General features: G+C 41.7%; 1 protein-coding gene across 2 annotated transcripts in view; it reads right to left on the bottom strand.

The window, feature by feature from the left end:
- The window catches only part of Tom1l1 (target of myb1 like 1 membrane trafficking protein), a 42,087-nt gene that overhangs the window by 11,561 nt on the left and 6,079 nt on the right, over positions 1-24,447 (bottom strand). For both annotated transcript variants that reach the window (XM_060386985.1, XM_060386986.1), the window contains exons 4-11: positions 18,641-18,790; positions 17,626-17,748; positions 16,632-16,736; positions 15,206-15,322; positions 5,145-5,278; positions 3,303-3,363; positions 2,867-2,984; positions 917-1,016 (exon numbers count right to left, since the gene is read on the bottom strand). In XM_060386985.1, coding sequence (XP_060242968.1) covers positions 917-1,016; positions 2,867-2,984; positions 3,303-3,363; positions 5,145-5,278; positions 15,206-15,322; positions 16,632-16,736; positions 17,626-17,748; positions 18,641-18,790 — 908 coding nt within the window. The remainder of the gene's footprint in view (positions 1-916; positions 1,017-2,866; positions 2,985-3,302; positions 3,364-5,144; positions 5,279-15,205; positions 15,323-16,631; positions 16,737-17,625; positions 17,749-18,640; positions 18,791-24,447) is intronic.

Genomic DNA, 24,447 nt, shown 5'->3' with positions numbered 1-24,447 from the left:
TGCATCTTTCTGCTTATGGGACAGCTCACTCAGGATGATCTTTTCCAGAAGACCCCTGCACAGATGTAGCCCATGGCAGTTCAGTATCCAAATGGGTTCCATTGTAATAGGAACAGGGACTGTCTCTGACATGAACTGATTGGCCTGCTCTTTAATTACCTCCCCCTGAGGGGGAAGCAGCATTACCAGGCCACAGAAGAAGACAATGCAGACACTCCTGATGAGACCTAATTGACTAGGATCAGAAGGAAGGAAAAGAAGACCTCCCCTATCAGTGGACTTGGGGAGGGGCATGCATGCAGAGGGTGGAGGAAGGGAGGGATTGGGCCGGGAGGAGGGAGGGTACCATAGGGAGAATACAAAGTGAATAAAATATAAATAATAAAGAATTAAAAAAAAAAACTGACCAGATTCACTAGGTGCTGCCCTCTCCAAGCACATCAGCTGTAAAGACAGCTAAGAGACTCTCTGAGACAAGAGATGCTGCCTAGAAGAGGCTTAGACCAGCAGAGGCACCTGGAAGAAGCTGAGACTAGCTAAGGTACTTGGAAGAAATAGAACAACTGAGCTACCTGGCAGAGAGACACCCTCTTGTGAGACAACTGCAGGTTCTACAATGATACCCAGCTTCCATGAACGGTCACATATGCTTTTTGGTGCTGCAGCATCTTTAAGTCATTTCTGCTCCCGTAAGTAACCCCTCACCCATACTGTTGTAAGTAACGCCAATAAAACTCACGGTTCACCATGTTAGAGTTTGGTGGTTTATCTGTACTTTAGTCTGCCGTGTGATACCTGTGTAGGGTGAATAGGTGCTTGTTGGTGTCTCCCCCAAAATAGTGTCACACAAAACCATATTTTCTTACAGAAGGAACTGGAATGCCCTGGCATTCCCTAGTGTTGCTGACATACTTACAGGGTGGGTATTTCTGTATTTTCTGATGCTAGCAAATCCACTTGTGGATGAAGACTGGGATACAAGTTGTTTGTGGTGACAGGACTTGGAGAGCTGACACCTAGAATATAAAATGTATTTGTTTGGGTTTTTTTTTTTAAGTGATTTTTATCGTGCTCATGGTTACCATTATTATGCTCAATTTTCAGCAGTTAAAAAAAAATGATTAATTTAACATGCCACAGAGGGCCTCTGAAAGGCTCTGCCCTGCAGACTATCAAAGCAGATGCTGAGATCTATGGCCAACTATTGGGCAGAGTGCATGGAATCTTATGAAAGAAGTGGGAAACAGTAAGATCTAGAGAGGACAGGAACTCTACAAGGAGAGCAACAGAACCAAAAAATTTGAACACAGGGGTCTTTTCAGAGACTCATACTCCAACCAAGTACCATGCATGGAGATAACCTAGAACCCCTGCACAGATGTAGCCCATGGCAGTTCAGTGTCCAAGTGGGTTCCATAGTAATGGGAACAGGGACTGCCTCTGACATGAACTGATTGGCCTGCTCTTTGATCACTGAGGGGGGAGCAGCCTTACCAAGCCACAGAAGATGACAATGCAGCCACTCCTGATGAGATCTGATAGACTAGGATCAGAAGGAAGGAGAGGAAGACCTCCCCTATCAGCAGACTTGGGGAGGGGGCATGCAAGGAAAAGGGGGAGGGAAGGTGGGATTAGGAGGGGAGGAGGGAGAGGTTTATGAAGGGATACAAAGTGAATAAAGTGTAATTAATAAAAATTAAAAACAAAACAAAATGATTAATTTAGACTTCTGTTGCCATAAAATCATATGGATTCCTCTAAGAGAGACTGAAAAACATCATGTATAGGGGACAGAAAAAGAGACAAAGACAATCCTTGCCACATAAAAAGGCTGTCATAAATGGAAAATATTATATATGGGATTTTCAAACTGATCCAAAACAGAGAGGATTGTACATGTCTTCCGCCTAGCACAAAAGTGAACACTTATAATTTCTATAGAACTTCACTTCTTAGCTCTTAAATTGTCCTAATTTTAAGACACCAAAAGGGAATAATTATCTTTTTTTTTCTTTTTTTTTTTTACCAAAAATCCAAAATAAAAACCCACAAAAACTCTGTATTGCAAGTGGTCCCACAAATCTCACTGGATTATGTAACAAGCTGTCAATATTTCAGAAATGAAGAAAGCTGCAAGGAAACCACAAATTCAATACTGAATACTTTTGCTGTGGAAACACCAAAATGTAAGAGAAAAACAAATTATGGTTTGGCTGAACTCTAATTGTAGATTTTTTTTTTCATCATGCTTATTTTGTACCAATAAGAAAACTTGTTGGAAATAAGGATAGAAGATAGCAAAAGTTAGCTAAGGTAGGATATTCCAAGCCTACAGTGCATTTTGCAAGTATCATTTCATTTGTCTTCACAATGTTTTCAGGAAACCACTGCTCCTCAGAGAGTAGGGAAGACTCAAAGTTTAGGGGGCAGAACTGGACCACCAACTTGCATTTCTCACTGCCTTCCCATTTCACCACGATTCAGTTTTGCCTCATAATCCCTGAATTCCTTTGTCTGCATCAGTTAGTCCCTTATTTGATGCTGTATAACAGAGGCATATCTCAATAGAAGTCCATGTTCAGAAGAGATTTAACTATTGGCTAGCAAGAAGTAAAACCTCTGTGGGTCGGGTAAATTCCACGGGATTCTGATTCAGTGGGACGAGTTCCAAAACCTTCCCTGACACACCCAATTCGTTTGCTGCATCTAACCCAACTAAGTTGCAGTGAAGTGACTGCATGTCCTGGTAAGAGTTCTCTCATAGACTGACTTCTGGTTGTCAGGAGGCATTCAACTAGGAAAGCAGGGAGAACTCTCTCCCATCAGGCTCCTCTGTTGGGGAGAGGAGACCTGGGTGCTTATTTACTTAAGCCTGACAGCTGAGCATTCACGGTGCTGAGACCTCCTCCATTGGACACGGGCACTGGCACGACAGGACTTAGGTCCAGAAGATCACAGGAAGGAGCAGAGGGCTCGTTGGAAGTCTGGAAACAAAGCAAAGAAAGATACAGTTTAGGGGGAAAAAATCATGCAACTTATCATGGTTCTCTCCACACACATGCCTTTGGAGAGTTTTTGAGGAAAACTTTAGCCATGAGGCCATAGTTATAAATCACATCTTACTAAGTACACGAGTCCTTGCTTGGAGTTACGACTTAAGATGGAAACCACACCACCAAAGCCAATGCAGGCTGCTGTTGTGTGTTTCCTTTTAAAGAGATGTTCTTAGGCAATCTTTGCTTCCTGAAGGATAGTTAGGAAGATACACAGTCATTTACTTTATGGCGTTTCTAATGACTTACATTGGTGGCTTCCTTCGGGCTCCCATTCTGTTCCAGAAGCCTTTGTTGGTTTCGAGTAAACCTGTTTAAATTAGCACAGTGCAACATCACTTATTACACAAAGCCTAGCATTATCAAATACACTGATAGCCACTACAATGATGCTGAGCCTCACTCTTTCTCAACTCCAGGAAAATGCTTTTAGGAACTCTTTTCCAGGAGTGGGGTATGGCTTAGAGATAAGAGTTTGAAGCTCTGCATTCAGTCCCACAAAATAGCCACTAAACCCTTTTGTATAGTTTATAGAGTACCAACCCTTTCAGAGAAAATTGTGAGGAAATACAAACATGGAAAAAAAAAGCACTTAATAAATCCTGTTTTCTAGAAACTAGCTCTATTGGTAATCTGTACAGTATGTGTAATTTCTAAGTGAATTTTATTTATAATTAAATTTTATTTATTTATCTCAACTACTTTGAGATAGTTTTGCCACGTAGCACAGGCTAGACTTATGATCTTCCTGCCTGAACCTGAGTGCTAGAATTATAGCACTCTACTGGCTCTACTGGCTGCAAAGGTATGGAGATCGAGGCTCCATTAGGACCTCCAAAATAAAATGTAGCCCTGCTGAAGTCTGGAATCCAGCCTAGAGATACTCACTTGCACCCAGGAGAACTTAGTGTATGAACTAATAATAAATCTGTGTTGCTTCAAACCACGGAGCTCATGGCAGAAGAGCAGAAGAGCCTCTTTCCTGGCAGCCCCATTTCTCTATCTCAGGATTCAAGGACCACAGTCACCATGGTACATGTTGTTCAGAGCTGAGTCAGACCAAGCAATCCAATTTGCTGATCTAGACCAAATAAACCAATGTTCTTTCTCAGAGGAAGCATTTAACCAATGGTCTTACAGTTGGCAACGGAATCCTCCCAAATGAAAACCAGACAGCAGCAGCAATATGGAAAACCATGTGGTGCTCTTAGATAATTTTCTGCTTTTAGAGAATTATGTCCCAAGAAAGAGCAAGCATTGTGAGTTGGTCCAGTGCTAAGACCATGGTGTCTGGGCTCACAGTCATGCTTTCTTACAAAAACTGCTGTCCCTAAGAGGCGCTGGATGTGAGACCATGAAGTATAGCTGTTGGCTTTGTCTTCCTGATTCTCTTGGCTCATTATTGATGGAGGGAGGTAAAGAGTGAAAAATCTTTGTGTTTTTTTAAAAAGTTTTAATGGAATACTAAAGAGGGGTAAAATGGCAATCAATGTAGAAACTATTGGAGTCTAATTCAGTGAGAGAGCACCTGTCTGCCAGAGACTAAGTCCTGAGTTTAATCCCAGCATTACATGAAAAAATCTAATGGATGTCAACATGCCGCCACCGTGTTGGCTGTTTTAAATATTCATTATTTTATTTATTTCTGAAAAAAAAAATCAACCCCTCCAAAGATAGAATTTTTTTTTTTTAAAGGGAAGGCTTCAGAATGTTAGGAAACTAATCTATATCCTCTTATATCATCTAGATTTGAATTTAGGCCTGCTCACTTCTTTCATATGCCAGACTTGCCTCACTCTTCATCTGTTTGTTAGAAATGTAGCCAATATGCAATTAAATAGTCCCAGTAATTCTTAATAGTAACAGCATGTTTCTAGGGTGTCTGTTGAGTCACTTCAACTCAGAAGAGCATTTCTGGTATTTGGGGAGTAGTGGCCACACAAGAGAAAACTATTCTATCCACCATGCCACTCCTATTGAGAGAAAAAGATGTAGAAAGAATACTCCGGTGGGTTCTCTAGAAGGAATGCTGACTACACCGGTGGGGAAACTAGACCCAGAAGAGGGTGGAAGGGCACATGGTCTGCTCACCTCTCATACCCCAGGATGGCGTTATTCAGGTCCTCATTCACTTGAATTAACTCAACAGTTACATCTTCATTTTCCACGACCACCAGCAGGTCCATGATCCTCTCCTGCATCTCCCGACCCGTCTTGTAAAGTTTCTGTGAGACACGAGGAAAGGTTTCTTTTTCCATGCTGGGGTTGCTCTTTAAAAACCATTGACTCACCAGTCTACATACATCTGTGGTCACTCCCATGCTACCACCCAGGGGCCATCAAGCTTTTCAACGGTGGATAGTTCATCCTTCCATCAGAGGGCGGCGAAAGAAGGCATAATTTTTTTTTTCTCTCTCTAAAAGTACAATGTGGTACGCTGAAATGCTGTATGGAAATTCTAGGCATCCCGTTTAATAACTGAGCTATTGGAAGGGAGAATTACTTGTCTTCTAAATTTTAGTTTTCCCACTAATAAATGAAAAATAACCACGTGCCACATCTACCTCCAGGGCTGGCATGAAAAGCGAATGAGATGCGTGAGATGGAGCTCTGTAACTACAGAGCATAAAGATGAACTGTTGTTGTCATTATTAGCAAGGGCAGAAGAGTAGTTAAGAAGCATTTACAGCACGGGGGCGTAACTTTATTTCCTGTTCCATGTATTTAAGCCTTTAACGTTTAAAGCTACATCACATTCAATATAAACGGAACCAGGATTTAAAAGCTCATTGCGGATAACGACCTTATTTGGACTACTTCAAATCACGGCCTTGAGCCAAGACATTACCCCACAGCCAGCTTTTTCTCATAAGCGTCATCTGCATCCATAGAGCACTTAACTGATTCAGCAACCTCAAGGTTCAGTCTGGGGAATCTACATTTTCCTTAACAAGCGCGCCAAAGTGTTTCTTAAATGTCCTGACATTTGAAATCCGCTGCCTTGCAACCGACTTCCTTTTAGCTAACCTCCAATAAACCCAAGGTGCACAGGCTTATATTAGCATCAACTCCATCCATCATGGCTACATTCTTCTGTGCATCAGCCCAGCATCAGCAGGCAAAACTACAGGGATGTCTCCACTCTCGCAGCAACAGCATGAGAACTTGCTTACGCATCATACAATTATACAATCTGACTTCCCAAGAAAGGTGCACTGAAAAATCTATGCCTCACTAAACCATTCAGAATCTCAGATACTCACTCTATGACGAGACTCCTGACAGGAAATCCGGAAATAAATAAATCAAACTATTACTAACTGGCATTTAGACCATCTCTGCAAAAACATAAAAATATTTAGAGGACAAAATTAAATAAAAAAAGAAAGGTGATAGGCTGGAGGGAGGGGGTGATAGGCATTATACCCACAGTGTCAAGCCAGATAAACTGTCCATGGGGTAAAAGTTCTGTTTGTTTGTTTTCCCCCAGATCTTAAATACTTGCTACTAGGGCCATCTAGTCTCAGGCAACTGTTCAACTCTGCACTCTAACACAAGAATGCAGGAAAGGAAGTCCCATAGTAGGTGTGGCAGGTGGGAGGCTATAGGCAAAGAGATAAGACTTTGGGGACTCAGGAGACCAAAGGTGGCTCCAACACAGTCATAGGAAACGATGTGTTTGAAGCCCTGCAGTGACTAGGTACAGCAAGGTGTGAATAAATGCATCCTCGTTGCCTAAGGAAGGGTCACTAGAAGATTTCCCAGATAATTAATATAATTTGTAACACTTCCACTATTGCTTAGGTCCTAATATCACCAATGGATGAACGATTCTTTTATTCTTGCTTCCAACTGTACTGAAAGTTGTACAGAAAGTTCTCCTCTTGATGCTCTTAGGAAGCCTCGCCAGAACAAGCTCAAAATCAAGGAATGCAGTGGTGTTAGATGCCCAAGACAAAAATGTAGAAATTAATTGAAATGAATTGGCAGCCAGCATCAATAGCCCCAGCCATGGGAAGACCCTCCCTTTGCCCTTTGGAAAGACAGATGGAGAGGAAACATGAAAGGAACAGCACATCTCAGCAGGCTTACAAAGCAGAATGTGAAAAATTCTTCAAAAGCCAGCCCACTCTGATCTTTGCAATTGATGTCTGTCTCAGAGGAGGGCCACACCACCTGCAAACAGCAGAGATCAAGCACTGCCGACCCCTCCAAAAAAACAAAACAAAACAAAAAACAGGGGCCAGAGTGCTCCGTCAGGCCTTTATTGGGCTACAGATGCAGGGAGTAGAAAGAGAGGGACAGTGGCTAATGTATGTGTCTATCGCAGAAGCCAGAACTGTCTATTGTAAAGGCAAAGAGAGGCGTCTATGCTATGGTGCGTTTGACAATTGCAAAGGCTTTGGAACACAACACAGAGGCTCAATAGGAGCTTTCTTTCCCCGAGCTGTCTCCCTGACTTTCATCGAACATGTAGGAAATAAGAAAGGAGATCCAACTTCCAGCACCAAACTATGGTTACCCCGCATTCACCAACAAGGAATGCACTAAAACAAACAAACAAAAATACACAACAACAGCAAAAAACGAAGGAAAGAAAAGATGGCTAAACAACCCCTTTGAAAAAGGAAACACAGGAAATACTATGTGTTCACGAAAGCTTCTCTGGAAATAGTCTCTGTATGGCAATGACCCCATTATCTGCCCGAAGCACATTTCCTTTCTCACAGCACTCCCCACCCAGCCTGCAAGAGACAAACAGCATGCCTGTCTGCTCAAAGGAAAACCTCTCTCACTCTGAACCTGAACAAACTGCCAATGTAACCCTCATAAGCTCATTAACTTACTACAACTCTCTCAGCTTCCCCACTCTATTGCCTCAACAATTTACTTCTTGAATGTGCTGGTCTTCAGAAACTTCCAACTTCTTTTGCCCTAAAGTTTTCATTCTTCAACAGGGCATTGATGCATACAACTCAATGGATATTTAATTAACCCCTCTAGTATTAAAAGCACACACTGTAAATAAACATTTGAAGTGTGGTTGTTAGGTAACTAGTCAAACATTAGCTAGTTTGAAGTCACTGAGGATGGCCAGCTCCCTCAGTCAGCTCAAGACCCCACATCCTATGTTCTTGCAAACGCTCATTCTGAAGAAGGGGGATGTATCACTATTGCCCTTCTTTAGAATGGAAGTAATGGTAGTTAATCATAAGAAACCTCTCTCCTAAAGGACTTAGTGGTTGATAATACCCTTTGATTAAAAACAGCAGGAATTTCCTTTGCCTAGGCAAGGCCAGAACCTCCTGGGCAAGAAGAAAATCCTGTTACACAACTTCAGAGAACAGCCTGAAACCAGAATATGAAGAGAAACATGATATTCCTGAACATGTTAAGACCACTAAGGGAATAACTACCCCCTTAATGGCATACATACTTTAGATACCATTCCCTCCGTGTGTTTGCTTGCTAACCCTCTGGGCTAAGACTGCCTTTTCTAACTTAGAAAGCTTTTTCTTCTCCCTCTTTCCCATTTCAGACACCTGACAGAATCCTAAGCCTGCCTGCCCTGATTCCTTTGGGCATTCTCACTCCCTGTGAACCGCCCCCCCCCCCCCCCCCCCGCCCCAACCCCCTAGCAGCTGCTCAGAATTCCGCTGCTGAGCCAGCTCACTTCCCTGACCTCTAACTCAGAAAGCATGACTTTCTTTCTGGGCTCCATCTCCCTCCTTGCAGCAGCTACCAACACCTCCAGCTTGTTTGTCTGTCAGGCTGTTGCTTTCTCAAACTCTGGAGTTAGTTTTGAAACTCTTTTTATCTACAAGACTAAGAACTTGCAGAAGGGAGCCCATGCTTCTCAATGTCACTGTGATGACTTTAAAAGCAAAGGCCTTAGTTAACTGCCTCAAGTTCCTTCCAAAATACCCCCACAGAACTCATTCAGATCTCTAACCTGTGTGCTTTAGCCACAGGTTAGAAATCTGAAGCCAGTCCTGGATTCCAAACAGGAAAGGAATTGGTACCAATAGACATTTCCTTGGGAGAGCAGGTTATTCAATACTTCATCATGTTATCCTGTGCGTAAATGGTCCCCTTTCTGACTATACAGCCTAGCTCTAAAGGGAAGCAGACACAATCCAAGATACTTGAAAAGTCTATTCTGCTGCACTTCTTTATTTTTTAATTTTTTTATTTATTACAATTTATTCACTTTGTATCCCAGCTGTAGCTCCCTCCCTTATCCCATCGAAGTCCCGCCCTCCCTCCCTCTTCTCCTTCCCTGCCCTTTCCTTAGTCCACTGATAGGGGAGGTCCTCCTCCTCTTCCATCTGACCCTAGCCTATCAGGTCTCATCAGGACTGTCTGCATTGTCTTCCTCTGTGGCCTGGTAAGGCTGCCTGCCCCCCCTTCAGGGGGAGGAGATCAAAGAGCCAGCCACTGAGTTCATGTCAGAGATAGTCCCTGTTCCCTTTATTAGGAAACCCACTTGGACACTGAGCTTTCATGAGCTACATCTATGCAGGGGTTCTAGGTTCTCTACATGAATGGTCCTTGGTTGGAGTATCAGACTCAGAAAAGACCCCTGGGCCCAGATTTTTTTTGGTTCTGTCATTCTCCTTGTGGAGCTCCGGTCCCTTCCAGGTCTTTCTATCTCCCCCTTGTTTCATAAGATTCCCTGCACTCTGCCCAAAGTTTGGCTATGAGTCTCAGCATCTGCTTTGATACCCTGCTGGGTAGAGTCTTTCAGAGGCCCTCTGTGGTAAGCTCCTGTCCTGTTCCCCGTTTTCTCCATCTTCCAAGGTCTATCCCATTTGCCTTTCTGAATGAGGACTGTCTGCTCCACTTCCTACGAGTGACAAAAACAATGAGAACAGCCAAAGGATAACTGCTTTTCCTTCTTTTTCTTTGCCTGTTTTTCCCCTTTCTTTTCTTTTTTTTTTCTTTTCTCTCTCTCTCTCTCAACTGGTTTACAAATTATCTTCCCAGGATCCAATTTTATTTTCCAATGCTCTTATGTTTCTCTAGTAAGCGAATTCAAAGCTTTCTCTATTTACATTTTCAAGATCTGGATTCCCTTTATTCTTCTCCTCTGTCCTACAGAGGCTGGGCAAAACAAGAAAAGAAAGCCCAGTAGGTGTGGTGGTATATACTTGTGACAACTCAAGAGGATGAGGTTGGAAAGCAATGAGTGCAAGGGCACACTGGCCAGCACCACAAGATCTTGTCTTAAAAATGGAAAAAGGAAGAAAAGAAGAAGGGGAAGAGGTACTCAGAAAGGAGAAGAAAGTACCAAGAAGGAAACTAGCTGTTCAGGGCAAAGTGCCCAAAGCCCAGTGCACAAAATGTCAAGGAAGCGAATCCAGGGAAGATACAGGGCAATTCTTTATTCCTCAGGCATATTTAAATAACACTGACTACAGCCTCCCAAGCCTCACACTCTATGCAGGCAAAAGGAATCCAGTCTCCACCCAGTGAAGTTCTAAGTCCAAGTAACACAGCAGTAAGGGAAAGAGCTATCTACCTCTGACTCAAAAGTACAGGAGTGCTGTGAGTCAGCAGGGCCTCGGGATCTAATGGCTTAACGCAGACCTGGAGAACAGGGAGGGCTTCCAAGTGATTAGATTTCAGATAGAAGGGCACAGAGAACAAGTTCCAAATAAACGGAGTCACTGTGAACAGATGCACAGAAAACAAGAGGCCTCAATGCTAGCAAATAGTCACCGGTTACATTTGTGTGCCGAAAAGGCCCAGCAAGTTGAGTGGAGACTTCTCCTATTTGCTGACTACCTTCCTTCCGTTTGTCTTCCAGACCCAAAGATCACACACTGTTCTGCTGACCACAGTGCCCACTGGTTTCTGACAGGGTTCAACTAACAGGGCATGCTGGCAGGTGATGGGCGGAAGGAGTGAGAACATCTTCCGGGTATTCACTCTGTCTGCTTCTACAGTGGTGTGATGTGCTCAAGACACCCTCTGCACAGAATTCCCTCCTGTCCGTAATTCCACCTGGATGCTTACATCTTCTCCGATGACAAGCTAGGCTCACGCTGAGCCTCTAGAATCCCCGGCAGTCCTCTGAAGACAGCTAATCAGGAAGTAAGAGTTTATCTTCCATCACTCAGGATTGACCTGCCACTGGGCAATCACAGTTCAGACAGGTGTAAGAAAATTGAAACAGTGAAAAATAAGCTAAAGAATCACTTTTTTTTTTTTAATCTAAAGTCAACCCTTCCTGGTCTCACTTATAAATATTTATCTTTAAACGTAGGCTCCTAGTCATTTCTCTGCACAGAAGACTACAGGTGTTTCGTTGTTTTGGCTTAACCGCAATAGTTGATTAGAATAAAGAAAGTTAATTAGGGTAATTAAGAACAGCCTTGTTCACACCATCCCTTTATGTATTACTTACAAAAAGCACAGGAAGAAATTTAACGTTCAGTGTTGTACAGTCTTTGTAACCAAGTAGATCTGTGTCATAATTGAGCATGGCTGGATTCTAACGTTGACTCATCACCTAAGTGTCCTTATGATGAAGAGCAATACACAGCCCTGGGCTCTAGCATCAGAACAGCAAGCAACAAACGACTATCCTACTTGAAAACCACTACACAGCTGCACCCACAGACCGAAACCAAAAGATATTTGTTCTTAATGGAATATCATATAAGACCCGGTTCACACACTTAAATGGAACATCTCAGCATACATTTTTTATTGAAGGATTGTTTGGTATGGATGGGTGAGAACATGAGAGGAAAGTCATAAATCACTTCATTTTAGGGCTTAGAACAGGTTTGAGAAGATCATGTTAAACTAGAAATACTGCTGCGGGAGATTTTAAAATGCTACCTGCCACATACCCTACAAATTGTACATCTAAAAATGGGTCAATTGTGGTTTTTTAAAGTATTACTTCATATGAACTCCAAAGATTGATTCTTCTTTTATTCTCCTATACTAATGAGATGCCATTAATACTACTTTCTGTTTATTAAGTCTGATGAAAGATCTTCATTTTATACAACTAGGAAAAGTCCAATGAAAACAGAGAACTCCAAGAATGCTGAGTAAAATTGTACAAGGCTAAGTAAAATATTCTAAATAAAATATGCTTACATTGAGCCAGGTGTAGTGTCACGCACCTTTAACCTCAGTATTTAGAAGACCGAAGCATGAGGACTGCCATGAGATGGCAGGCTGGGCTTCACAGCGAATACAAGAATAGCTTGGATTATAAAGCAGGACCCTGATTTTTTAAAAAAATTATCTGTCTCTCCAAGTTATATTACTCTTACGTTTTCTATTATACATTTAGCAAGCAGAGGCTCTTTGATCAAATACATTTGTAAATGTTGGATTAAGCAGCCTTTAAAATATCATATATCATACCTGTTTTATTATAACATCATAACTTCACAAATATTTAAAAGGAGAAGTACAGTAGGCTATTTGTTTTGTTTTTGAGACAAGTTCTCACTGTATAGCCCTAGTTGGCCTGTAACTCACTTTGTAGACCAAACTGGCCTCTAACTAACAGATCTATCTGTCTCTGCCTCCCACTACAAGGCATGCACCACTATGTCAGGAAAAACTGGTTTTGTAAATTTACCAGCTCTGTATCATTTCTTATAGTTTATACCACATACTTTAACAACAAGGATAAATGCATTCTTAAGTTGTTTCCTAAAATGTGGCCTTCCTTCTGAAGAATCAATGCGACCAGAAGGATCTTTTAAAGGTAGATCTAGTTTTATAACTTCTCAGATTTCTATGCTCATTCATCTACTTATTTTTTTGAGACTCACAGAGTGAGTCCCTTACTCTATGGCCCAAGCTATCTTGAACTAACAAAGCAGGCCATATTAGTACCAACTGGAGATATTTCTGCCTCAACCTCCAGCCTCTCCTGGAATTCTAATTAAGCTCCCTTTAGGGTATAACATGAGGTCCCCAGTAAAATAGGGAAGAGAACAAAGCTAGCTATTCTCATCTAGAACTTTAGGTTTTCAAATTGGGAGCTGAAATCATATTATAGTTACATACCTTACCGATAGCATAAGCCCTCGTACATTGATGGGAGGCAGGGTGCTTTGAAGGGTGTTTGTGAGGTCCTAGTAGTTTCTGCTATGGGCTTGTATAGATAAAGAGAGATTGCCTGTGGGATTCCTTTGTTTAATTTTTATAACAATATTTAAGGAAGTTTGTGGGAGATTCATTTTCTTTTTAACACTGTGTGTGTGTGTGTAAAATATTTCTAGGTGGGACCTAGTACTAGCACAGTCTTTTTTCCTACTGCTGGGAATATCTAGAAAGACAGTAGAAAGTTTATACCCGAGAAGATCAGACACCCCTGTAGCCCAGCCAGCATCATCCCATTCACAAACTTGAACGCTGCACGGCAGTACCAACCACATGCTGCAAAGGTGCCATCCTCTTGGCATGGGTCAGCAGACAATGGACAACAGCTGGAAAGAGCCTCTCATAAGATGTAAGAGACAACAACACAGGAATATGTAAAGAAGAGTCCACATGGCAGATAGAAAACAGGAGAAAACAACCACAACAGAAAAACTGGCAATGCTATAGAAATCCACATAGAGCTTTAAACAAACAGGCAATAATTGAAATTATTTGGTGGGAAGGCTGACTAGGGAAACTGACACATACCTTTTTAAGAAACAATGCATCAAATGCAGATTTTTTTTTTCAAGGACTACAGCTCAAACAAATGAAGAAAAGAGATAATAAAATCCAACTCTAAGTCTCATTGTCTACAAAACTATGTAGACAATGGAAAGAATGGAAGATAGCTACAATAAGAACTAAATATTTCCTAAAACTGAAACTATACCTAAGGCTGATAAGGATCTAGAAAACTACCAAGCAGGAAAATTGGGGAATTTTTACATGTACATACATACACACACATACATACATATCTTATAGCAGAAAGATGAAATGCCGAAAAAAAATTAGAGGGGAAAGAAGCCACAAAATAGAAGTAGGAAAAAAAATAGCTTATTGATTATGAAACAAATCAGGAGGAATCAGAGCTTGATGACTGTTCTCATCAGCACCATAGGATACAGGAGAACAATGAAACATCTTCTTCCAAAGACTCAGGGAAAAGAACGCTATGCCTAGAATCTACCCAGCTACATTAACTGGCATTTAACATGGAACAACAACAACAAAAAAGTTCTTGGATATACTGGTACACAAAGTTTACTCCCAGTAGGATGGTTTGCTTCAGCCACTGAAAATAAGAGTAGGTAGGAGGAAGGTAACACCAGGATGGGAAATGAGGAGTGGGCTTCAGAGCTGACTGAAAACACGAGGAGGCTCTTAACTTTCCAGAAACTTAGGAACTGACTTTCCCCCCTAACTGCCTCTTAAATCAATGAACTGATTAGGGGATTATATATCTTACCGCTTCATTTTGTTAGATAGAATCTTCCGGTGTTGCTCATGCAGTGTTGGACCCCTGCACCCAAAAGATCTTCCCGTCTCAGCCTCCCAATTGCAAGTATTACGTATTTACGTATGTGCCTCAGTGTAATTAGCAAATACTAAAATTTAACATTGATAATTAAAAACCAATAGAGGGAAGGAAAGCACCTTTAGGCAGAGATGGAGAAAAAAGTGGGATAGCCATCCAGCCACTCGAGTGGGTTCAGGTACCAAATGACCCAGTATTAGTACTCTACTCACAAATCATGCCATGGGCTGACACATTTTCACCCGAGCATTTGCACTTTACTATGTTGTTTACAAGCCAACCTAGCTAAAGCTGAAAACAGCCCCTTCATTTCTACACCCTTACCTATATCACAGCTACTCAGTGTTTGATGAACAGAGGGACAAGAGGATATTTCATGTGCTTCAAATGTGAGGCTGGATTGCATATCACTGAGGCTATAAATTACAGTAAATTATTTCTTATAAAAAGGCCAGGCTTGATTATGTCCGTTACTACTGCATCTTTGACAAAATGATTACTAGATCTTTTCATTAAGTTTAGAATCAAAGAAAGCCAGGATCTAAGGGGACGGACCATTAGATACTATTAACAAGCTTTCTATCTCTGAAGTGCAAAGTTTTCTGAAAATAACTTTTCAGAACTCTCTGCCCAATTGTGCCTGGGCTCATACCTTCAGGAGCTCTATGTCTTCAGGGTTTTCAGACCCAGGAGTGTTCTCCATCAATATGGCAGTCATGACTTTCACATTCATTTTCACCATATCCAATTCACTATGCAATTTCCCGATCTGTGGAGAGCAATGTAGCCTCAAGTCATGAAGAGTGATACACAGACAGTTGGCTGTCTTGCTTCCTGCCCACGGGACAAATGCTGGAATATCAAATGCCTTTGCAATGTGTAATGTTTTCAAACATACGGAGGTTTGTCTCAGCATACGTATAATTATTTTACAAATTATACCCTGCTGTTTCCTGAATAGACTTGGTATTTCTTCTAAGAAAACCACAGATATGCCTCAGGAAAGTTAAAGATAAAGAAACAAAATGATCTGGACCAATGTGGAGAAAGAAGGGGATAACTAGTAGTAGAACTTAATAGGAATATGAAGAAAACAAGAAATATTTTCACATTTTTTTTTTACCCTGTATTTCTGGTAAACAATCAGAAAATAAAAGGAAAAAGGAAGGAGGCATAGTTTCAGAGTTATCATACTATTACAGAAAAAAAAATAAAAGAGGAACACTTTTTAAAAAATGCTTTAAATTCTAAGAGGAAGTGATTACATGGCTTTTTAATGTAAGAAATACTGAATAATATTAATATAAAGCCTTCAAATTAATATAAAGTCTTCAACAATATCCTTTAAACACACAGATATAAATGAGCATCATTAATTATATTCATCTAGATCTCCTATAAACAGAGACTAAGGAGAAAATGCAATCCATTTGGTACAATTAACACAGGTAATAAGACAACGTGCTACTGTGCTCTCTGAAATGGAAACAAAACACAGGAGTCAGTGGATGGAGTGTGTGTGTGTGTGTGTGTGTGTGTGTGTGTGTGTGAAGCAGGGGACAACTCTTGGGAGCTGGTTCTCTCCTTCCACCATCTGGGTTCTAGGCATTCAACTTTGGTCATCGGGCTTGATGGAAGGCACCTTTATGTGCTGAGCAATCTCTTTGGCCCCCAAGCACCATATTTAAATGTGTGAGCATTAAATTCAGATGAAGCCCAATGGGCTAATTCTGCATAGAAAGAAGGCATGGTGACAGTTTCCCTAAGTGGCAGTCCCTCCTCCCACAGTAAAAGAAGGGAATAAGTAGGAATGCAGCCTGGGCCTGTCTGTAACCCGGATGAATGGGAGGTAGAGGCAAGGGATTATCAAGAGCTGTAGGCAAGTCTGGGACACATGGTGAGTTCCAGGCCAGAGGAAGCTACACAGAAGATACATTGTCTCAGGAAGCAAAATAAAAATGTTAATTAATTGAGGGTTATGTTACATTATATTTACGTTTCATAATGTTATTAAGAAACTTCCAAGACAATGATTAGGGGGGAAAAACGTGAATACATATGGTTGTCACCATTGTTACCTGTTCTGGGACTAATGAAATAGTCGGGTTCTTGGGAGCAATTATAGATGAAAGAGCAGGTGCAGTGGGGACAGGTGTTGGTCGATTTGGTGAGATCTGACCAACCTATCAATAAAAAATAAAGAAATATTATGACATGAATTAAAGCCACCTCAAGCCTGGCTCCCGTTCAGCTGACTCGGGAACTCTCGTAAAAAGTCCTGGAAAGTTGGTAGTAGCTCAAAGTTGGCCACCAGGGGCACAGCTTGTTCGACATTTGGAGAAGAGCTCTAAGCAAATGGCATGCGGTCACACAGCAGGTGTTCATAATTCAGGCCTCTTAACCAAATGACGATTCAGTAAAGTCCTCTCGGTTTCACCAAGGTGCTGTATGATGACGTCCCGTGTGAGAGTACCGTTCTCCCTTTTCTGTCTCTTTAATCCCAGCACTCGGGAGGCAGAGGCAGGTGGATCTCTGTGAGTGCTGGGCCAGCCTGCTCTGCAGAGCAAGTTCCAGGACAGCCAGGGCTACACAGAGAAACCCTGTCTCAAAAAAACCAACCAACCAACCAACTAACCAAACAAACAAACAAACAAACAACCAAAAAGGCAAATCGACTCCTGAAAAGTCGTTTTAACCCCCACAGTTGGCAAGGCTTCTCCTGTATCAACAATCAGCTCCCTGGGTCAGGCCTGATCTGTAACTGTCAGTGGACAGCCACAGCTGCAGATCATGACCATGATGTTCTAGGTCAGAGCTTCTCAATGTGTATCAGTGCCAGTAGAAACACCCAGAACCTTTTCAGAAGGAAGATTCCAGCACGGCATAATACGCTTAAGCCTTAAATCTCACTGTGACTGGCACAGCCTAAGCCCAGGTTATTCTAGGAGATATAGCCATTTCATAATAACTTCATCTCTCGGCTAAGCTGATTGAATTAGGGATATCCCTTTCAGTATGAAAAGACCCAAGCAATGCATATTACTTTACATGTGCCAAAGCAAAGTTTCCTACCTCCTGCTTTGTCTCAGCCTCTCCATCCAAGGGTGGGAAGTGAACCCCTTTCTTCAGCAGGTCAAGGTACACTTCTTTCACGTCACTTACATCTACACCTCCTGGGAAGCCCTGTGACCAGGTCTAAATTCAGGAGACAGACAGAAAGTTCCAGAGTGAAAAAAAAAATTGGAAAAACCAATACATACTAAAGCTTAGGACGGAAAATGAGGAATTGAAAATTATGTACTTCATTCAGAAAGAAGAAGCTCGTTTTGAATGTTGTGGACAGAATGCCCATTTTCAAAGGCTATAATTTATAATATTACAAAGTATCTTGAATCATTAGAGCCCCAGGCTTCAACATCTTGACAAACACTGGGATTGATACTATCAATCATCTGCTGCTGCCCTAAACTAAAAATTTTTAAGATTCTAAAATCCTATCAGCCTTTTTAAATTTTTTGCCAAACAACCCTAGAACATAGTTTTCATGTCTGCAGAACAGATATACACATCCCTACCTTTCCCAGGTGACAGGGATCCAATAGAAACTACAAGGAAAGCAGAAAAATGACTATCTGTTCTTCAGCAGAAAGACACTATCCAATGTCAAGAAATCTTACACCACAGAAACTTTAAATAAATAAATAAATAAATAAATAAATAAATAAATAAATAAATAAATAAAATGCAGCTGGGATATAGCTCCCTTGGTAGAGAGCTTGCCTAGCAACCCAGGGCTTCAGTGCTTACTACTGCAGAAACTGGGTACTTAGGAGGTGGGGGCGGCAATATCAGTAATGCAAGATCATCCTTGGTTACACAGAGTTAGAAGCCAGCCTGGGCTAAAGAGATCACATCAAGGAGAAAAGAAGAGGAGGGAAAGAGAGAGGAGGGGAAGGGAAGGAAGAAAGAAAAGTGCTTTATGCTTCAATTCTAGGTAAATGAAGGATCATTACAACAACCAGAACTGTATCATTATCTTTCTATACTTAGACATTTACCATCCCCTGATATAAATCAACAGCCTTACCTTAATGAAATTCAAGATTCTGTTCTGAATGTCCAACGGCAAGGTATATCTGGGATTCAGCAGCTTAACTAGGATATCTTTAACGAACTCCTTCTTCACAATCAGAGATTGGAAGCTTGGACCACAGTTCTGCATGCACATGTCAATCAGCTGAATTAAAGAGCAAAGTCGGATGTTACAGTTCAATAGCAAAATCCCTTCTGAATTGAAGACCAAACAAATGCTACTAAAGAATGATTTCTGTTCCTGTTCTAATTGGCAAACACCATTTGCTTCCTCTAACACTAAACTGTATGGCGAAATGTTAGCTTCCAATATTACAAGGAAGAAGCATAATAAAACCACCCAGAGGCTAGAACTGATGAGGATGCAAACAAGAGCCCTAGCAGCACGTGGTAGTAAATGCCACCTGCTAAATGCAAGGTCAAGCAAAACACACACACATTAGATTACGTAACATTTGCAGCAGGTTATCTAGGGTCATCTGGTACGTTCCTGCTGTCCTGCTGTTGTTAACAATGGCACACCCTTTCACTCTTAAATGTCTAGCAATAGATCTTTATAGGCAAGTGTGATTATTTAAAGTCGGGTGGCTGTGTGAGAATTTTAGAAAAGGCTCGTGCTGAGCTGGGCTTTGAAAAATGAACAAGGAAAGTAGAACTGAATACACATTGGTATTCTAGATAGATAAGTGCTGCTACGGTTTGCATTTGGAACGTCCCCACAAATATCCCCTGATATTTGCAGGCAGTGGAAACTTTAAAAATGGTGGCTAGTGGGATGTTCTGGGTCATGCGCGGCAGGGAAGCCTCAAAGGGGATTATGGAACAATGATGTCTTTCCTTCTTTCCTTCCTTCCTTCCTTCCTTCCTTCCTTCCTTCCTTCCTTCCTTCCTCTCCCTAGCCATGAGGTGAGTGTTTTTACTCTGCCACATGTTTCAACCCTGGTGTGTTACCTAGCCACAGGCCACCGGATCATGAATGTCTGAAACCACAAACCACAATGAACCTTCTTCATAAGCTACCTTGGGTAGATATTACAGAGATTCCTGGAAAGAAGACTAACATAAATCATGTGTGAATAAATAAATAAATAAATAAGTAAGTAAATGTGGCAGAGTGTATCAATTATCACAATGGGAGATTCACACTCCACTTTCTCTCTGGTAGTAATGTTTTGATGTAGGCAAATTGAGAACACCGGGAGGGAGGGTACTGCAGATAAAGTCCTCGAGAGCATTATCTAGACTATACAGAAGTGTGTCTGGCTGGATAGAGCCCAAACATTACCCGGGAGTCCCTGAAGGGCATTTGTTAGTCAATGTCATAAAAAAGTTACATTCTGGACAGGTACCAGCAGTACTCTACAGAGGAAACTTGGAAGATGGAAAAACCTGGAGTGACAGGTGACTTGGTAGGCACTCACCAGAACAGACCCAACACAGAAAAGTGTGGAAGTAGGATGGTGTGAGTACACCAGAAAGAATTAATTATGAGGAAGAACTTTGTATGTATATTTCCTGAAGCATGAGGACAGAGAGCTAAGAGCCCTTCGCTCTGCATGAGGCTGAGGGTGCCTCTCTTGGAATTCGGGGGTGGGTGATAGTCTGGGGACCCAAGGGGTGGAATTGGTGGGACAAGATTTAGGTATTTTAGGTTTGAAAGGAAAAGTAAACGTTCAAACATGTTTAGCAAAGAATTCTCCATTCAGAGCTGCAGGTCAGGAGAGTGAAGGGCCACGAGGGTGTCATCATGGCCACCAAGGAGGAGCAAAAAGGAGGGGATACCTGGGACATTGAGTCTGAGAAATGCAATGAAGGCAGTGAAAAGGCAACAGAAGAAAAGAAAACAAGCAAGAAATTAAGCAAGCAAGCAAGCATGCATGCAAGGAAGAAAGGAAGAAAAAAGAAAGAAAAGAAAAGAAAAATAATGTTGGTAAAGTCAGAAGAAGCTTCCAAAAAGAAGGCTGTTAATAGTTACTAATATGGACAGGACAACTGTAATGTGTCCACTGACTAGTGGGGCCATTCCTCACTTTGAATAAAACAACACAGGCACAAATTGAGCTATGAAAGAATGAGCTGCAATGGAAAAACTGCATGCAGAAAGCCAATTTCTAAAAATGATCTAAAGGTGAAATTAAATCTCTAGGCCACTTTGTGTTTGGGAGACCAAAGCCCTGACCGGGAAAGTTGTCATCATCTCCAGAAAAACAGCCCCGGCATCTGACTTCCCAACATGCGCTGTATTTTGAGTATCACTTTGATGCAATACAAAAGTAACAGCAGGTACACAAAGCTATACTTTCAAAGCAATGAGACTGTGGAAGCAAGCAATCAGAAAATATGGAAGCTCTGTACATGAAGCTACACGGGGACACCTTTTAAAGCAAAGGGAGAAGCAGAAACCACAAGGAAGTAAAATATTATTCATGTAAGCTAGCTAGACAGAGTTGGAAAGGCAAAACAGAAATGATGCTGATAACGTGACCTTTTAATAAGTGAGATGCTAAAGACTAGTGCCTCTATTCTGGTGGTTCTCAACCTTCCTAATGCTGGGACCCTTTAATACACTTCCTCATGTTATGGTGATCGCCCCAACCATAAAATTATTTTCATTGCTACTTCGTAACTGTAATTTTGCTCCTGCTAATGAGTCGTAATGTGAATATCTGTGCTTTCTGGATGGTTTTAGGTGACTCCTGTGAAAGCGCTGATCGACCCCCAAAGGGGTCCCAGCCCACAGGTTAAGAACTGCTGTACTGTTCAATGTGACCCTATGGAAGTACTCAGGCGACTGCTTGTGCTTCCACATCTCCCTTTGCCTTACAAGTCAGGTAAATGATGAATTTCTTGCTAAATATTGCCCAGACTGACTTTTATCTTTGGCATACCAGTACTTTATGGTGGTGAGCAATATTCCTGGAAGGTACATGCACATAAATCAGAGTCAACAGAAAATCCTGAGACTGTTAACATCTGGAGATCAGCAGTCCCGCCCTTTGTGTTTTCCCACTGGAACCAAGAGTGTCAGGGCTCATTATTTCTATATCATCTCCCCCATTATGTCTCCAGTCCCCACTCCCCAGCTCACTTGTGTTCTAAAACACACTGTGGCAAATGAGCAAGCTTGCATGAATCGCTTAACTTATTTTGCTATCCAGCTCTGGTGCAAACGTGCTCGGACAACCCATCTTTGGCAAACAGGGTCAGTAGGAATCCATAACCTGAAGTAGGAGAGAGAACTGTAGGAACCAGGCAGCCAAGAAAAGTGGAAGTGAGTGACCCAAAGCTTTACCCATCTCTTTTTGTGCTTAGCTGAGCAAATCGCTTACATGAACTCGGGTCAACGCTGTCTGCATAATGGACATTGTGCCTCCTTCAAGGAGCTCGCTGTAAGAGCCTGATGATTTGTGACATACTGCAAGAGGGAGGCACAAAGTGGGGACCTGTGCAAATGGTAACCACCGTGACCATCTGTACGCATGGACGATGCTCTAGCATGAGAGAACGCGCCTATTGATGGAAATAAAAATTCTTCACAGATGGCTAGAAGAGGAGCTATTGGGCAGTTTTGCTTCTCTAGGTAGGTATCTAAATGAGGTCCATCGGAGCTGTATCTAGACCACTAACAGTGACTACATGAAGGCAGGGCTGTATCATAATAGCCACATCCAGAAAAAAGCTGTCTTATCATTTCTCCTGTGATAAGCTACTGGATGGACACTCACCTTCACATTAACTCCTGAAATCGCTCTCTTTATTAGTACGTGTTCCATAAAGGACTATTACGTTTCATTTATTCTCGGAAACTCGCTCAACCGCTTTTCATTTGACAATGACAGTAGTATTTGCTGAGGTTAGTCACAATTGACTCATTCAAGAGTCTAGCTTAGGGCAATAAAGCTTAGTAGCAACTCTGAACACAAGACAAAACAGAGCTGTTGACTTCTGGGGCCGGGACTGTATCTCAGTAGTAGGGCCCTCCTCTGGAATGCACAAGGGCCTGGATTCTCTCCACAGCATTGCAAGAGGAAAAAAACCTAAAAAGGTACGGACTCCTTGATAAAACTACACCAATGACTGTTGGTTTAAAAAAAAAAATCACAGTATAGTCAGATTATGTCAAAGACCTAACAAAGGGTGGCAAAGTCCTTGTAAAATTCAAAATGACAGACAATATAAAAAACATTCACGATTGACTTAGGCTTACATCACTTCACAGAAATAAGAAGGAAATGTTACATGGGAGATGACTTTTTAAAGAGTCTATTGATAAACCTATAATTGCCTTTGACAGACATTGGGCAATTCTTTCTGAGGCTAATTTCTCTCCTAATTTAGTTTAGTCTAAGAGAATACTGAATTCAGTGCAGAGAACTTGAGAGGAACTCTGAAAGACAAGGAGTAAGCTGAGCTGAGGTGCATGGGCCATTCTTTGTACATGCATCTACCAAGATGCATTTTGGGAAAACTCAAGAGAAATTTCTTCCCTCTCATGGCCCCTCATCTATGTGGTCAGCCTACACACATATGCAGACACACACTTCAATCTAGATTCTGTATATGTGAAAAAATTGTTATTTCTCTTTTAGAATCTGGCTTATTTGTTCAACCCAATATATCTTTTGTTTGTTTGTTCTGGTTTTGGTTCCTTGAGACAGGGTTTCTCTATGTAGCCTTGGCTGTCCTGGACTCACTTTGTAGACCAGGCTGGCGTCGAACTCACAGAGATTCACCTGGCTCTGCCTCCCTGAATGCTGGGATTATAGGCATACACCACCATGTCCACTCAACATATTTTATAGGAATGTAATAAGGAGAAAAAGGGACATGAAATAAGGGGAACTACTGGGCATAGAAAGGGTCTAGTAAGAGGGGAATGATGAAGGAGGGACGGAAAAAAAAGGGATGAATAAGAATAATGCTTACTGATACAGATTAAAATGACATGAGGAAACCCACTGCTCTGCATGTCAACTTTAAAATTAATTAAGAGAGTCTAAGAGATGGCTCAGTGCTTAAGAGCACTTGCTGCTTCTTCCAGAGGACCCAAGTTCAGTTCCCAGTATTCATACTGAGGGGCTCACAACTGCCTTTTACTCTAATTCCAGGGATCTGACACCCTCTTCTGGATTTTGAGTGCCCTTGCACACATGTGCCATATACACTCATATAGGCACATACACATAAATAAAAATAAATGCTTAAAATAAAGCAAGGAAAAGAAAGAAAATATAAGAAAAAGCAGGCATCTTCCTTGACTTGGATGCTGACAATGAAGTTGACTTCTGAATCTTAACCCTTATGTAAGCATGGGCTTTCAGACCCTCTGGTTTTCATATGCTGGTAGGGCAATCACAAAACAGGTTAACTCTAGTTAGAAGATGGCCATGTAATGCAAAGAAGCAGCTAGCTGGAATAAAATTTGAAAGGCTAGACTAACAGAAAGGGAGGCTGGAACCCTAAAGAGAAATGGACGATCCGTGGGACAACATTCTACAGATGTCCTCCTCCTCCTCCTCCTCCTCCTCTGAGAGGGCCCTGTCCAGTCCAATGGAAGAGGAAAACATGGACTTGGAGATTTAAAACCACTGGAATGTCAAGGAGTCTACACACAAAACTAGCAGAAGCAAACCACTAAAGAGGATAAACAACTGTAAGATGGCAAAGTGATACCCACATGTAAATAAGGAAGGTAATATACATTCATACTACCCCTCCCTTATCTTTCGCACTCAGTTCTCTTGACCTTCTGTACTCCTGAGATACTCTAGATTCACGTCATTTTAGCACTGCCTACATTTC

Source organism: Meriones unguiculatus, chromosome 7 (assembly GCF_030254825.1).
Source record: "Meriones unguiculatus strain TT.TT164.6M chromosome 7, Bangor_MerUng_6.1, whole genome shotgun sequence".
In the NCBI taxonomy this organism is placed as follows: domain Eukaryota; kingdom Metazoa; phylum Chordata; class Mammalia; order Rodentia; family Muridae; genus Meriones; species Meriones unguiculatus.
Note: the sequence above shows the minus strand (reverse complement) of the source record. Positions and strands in the feature narration are given on the sequence as shown.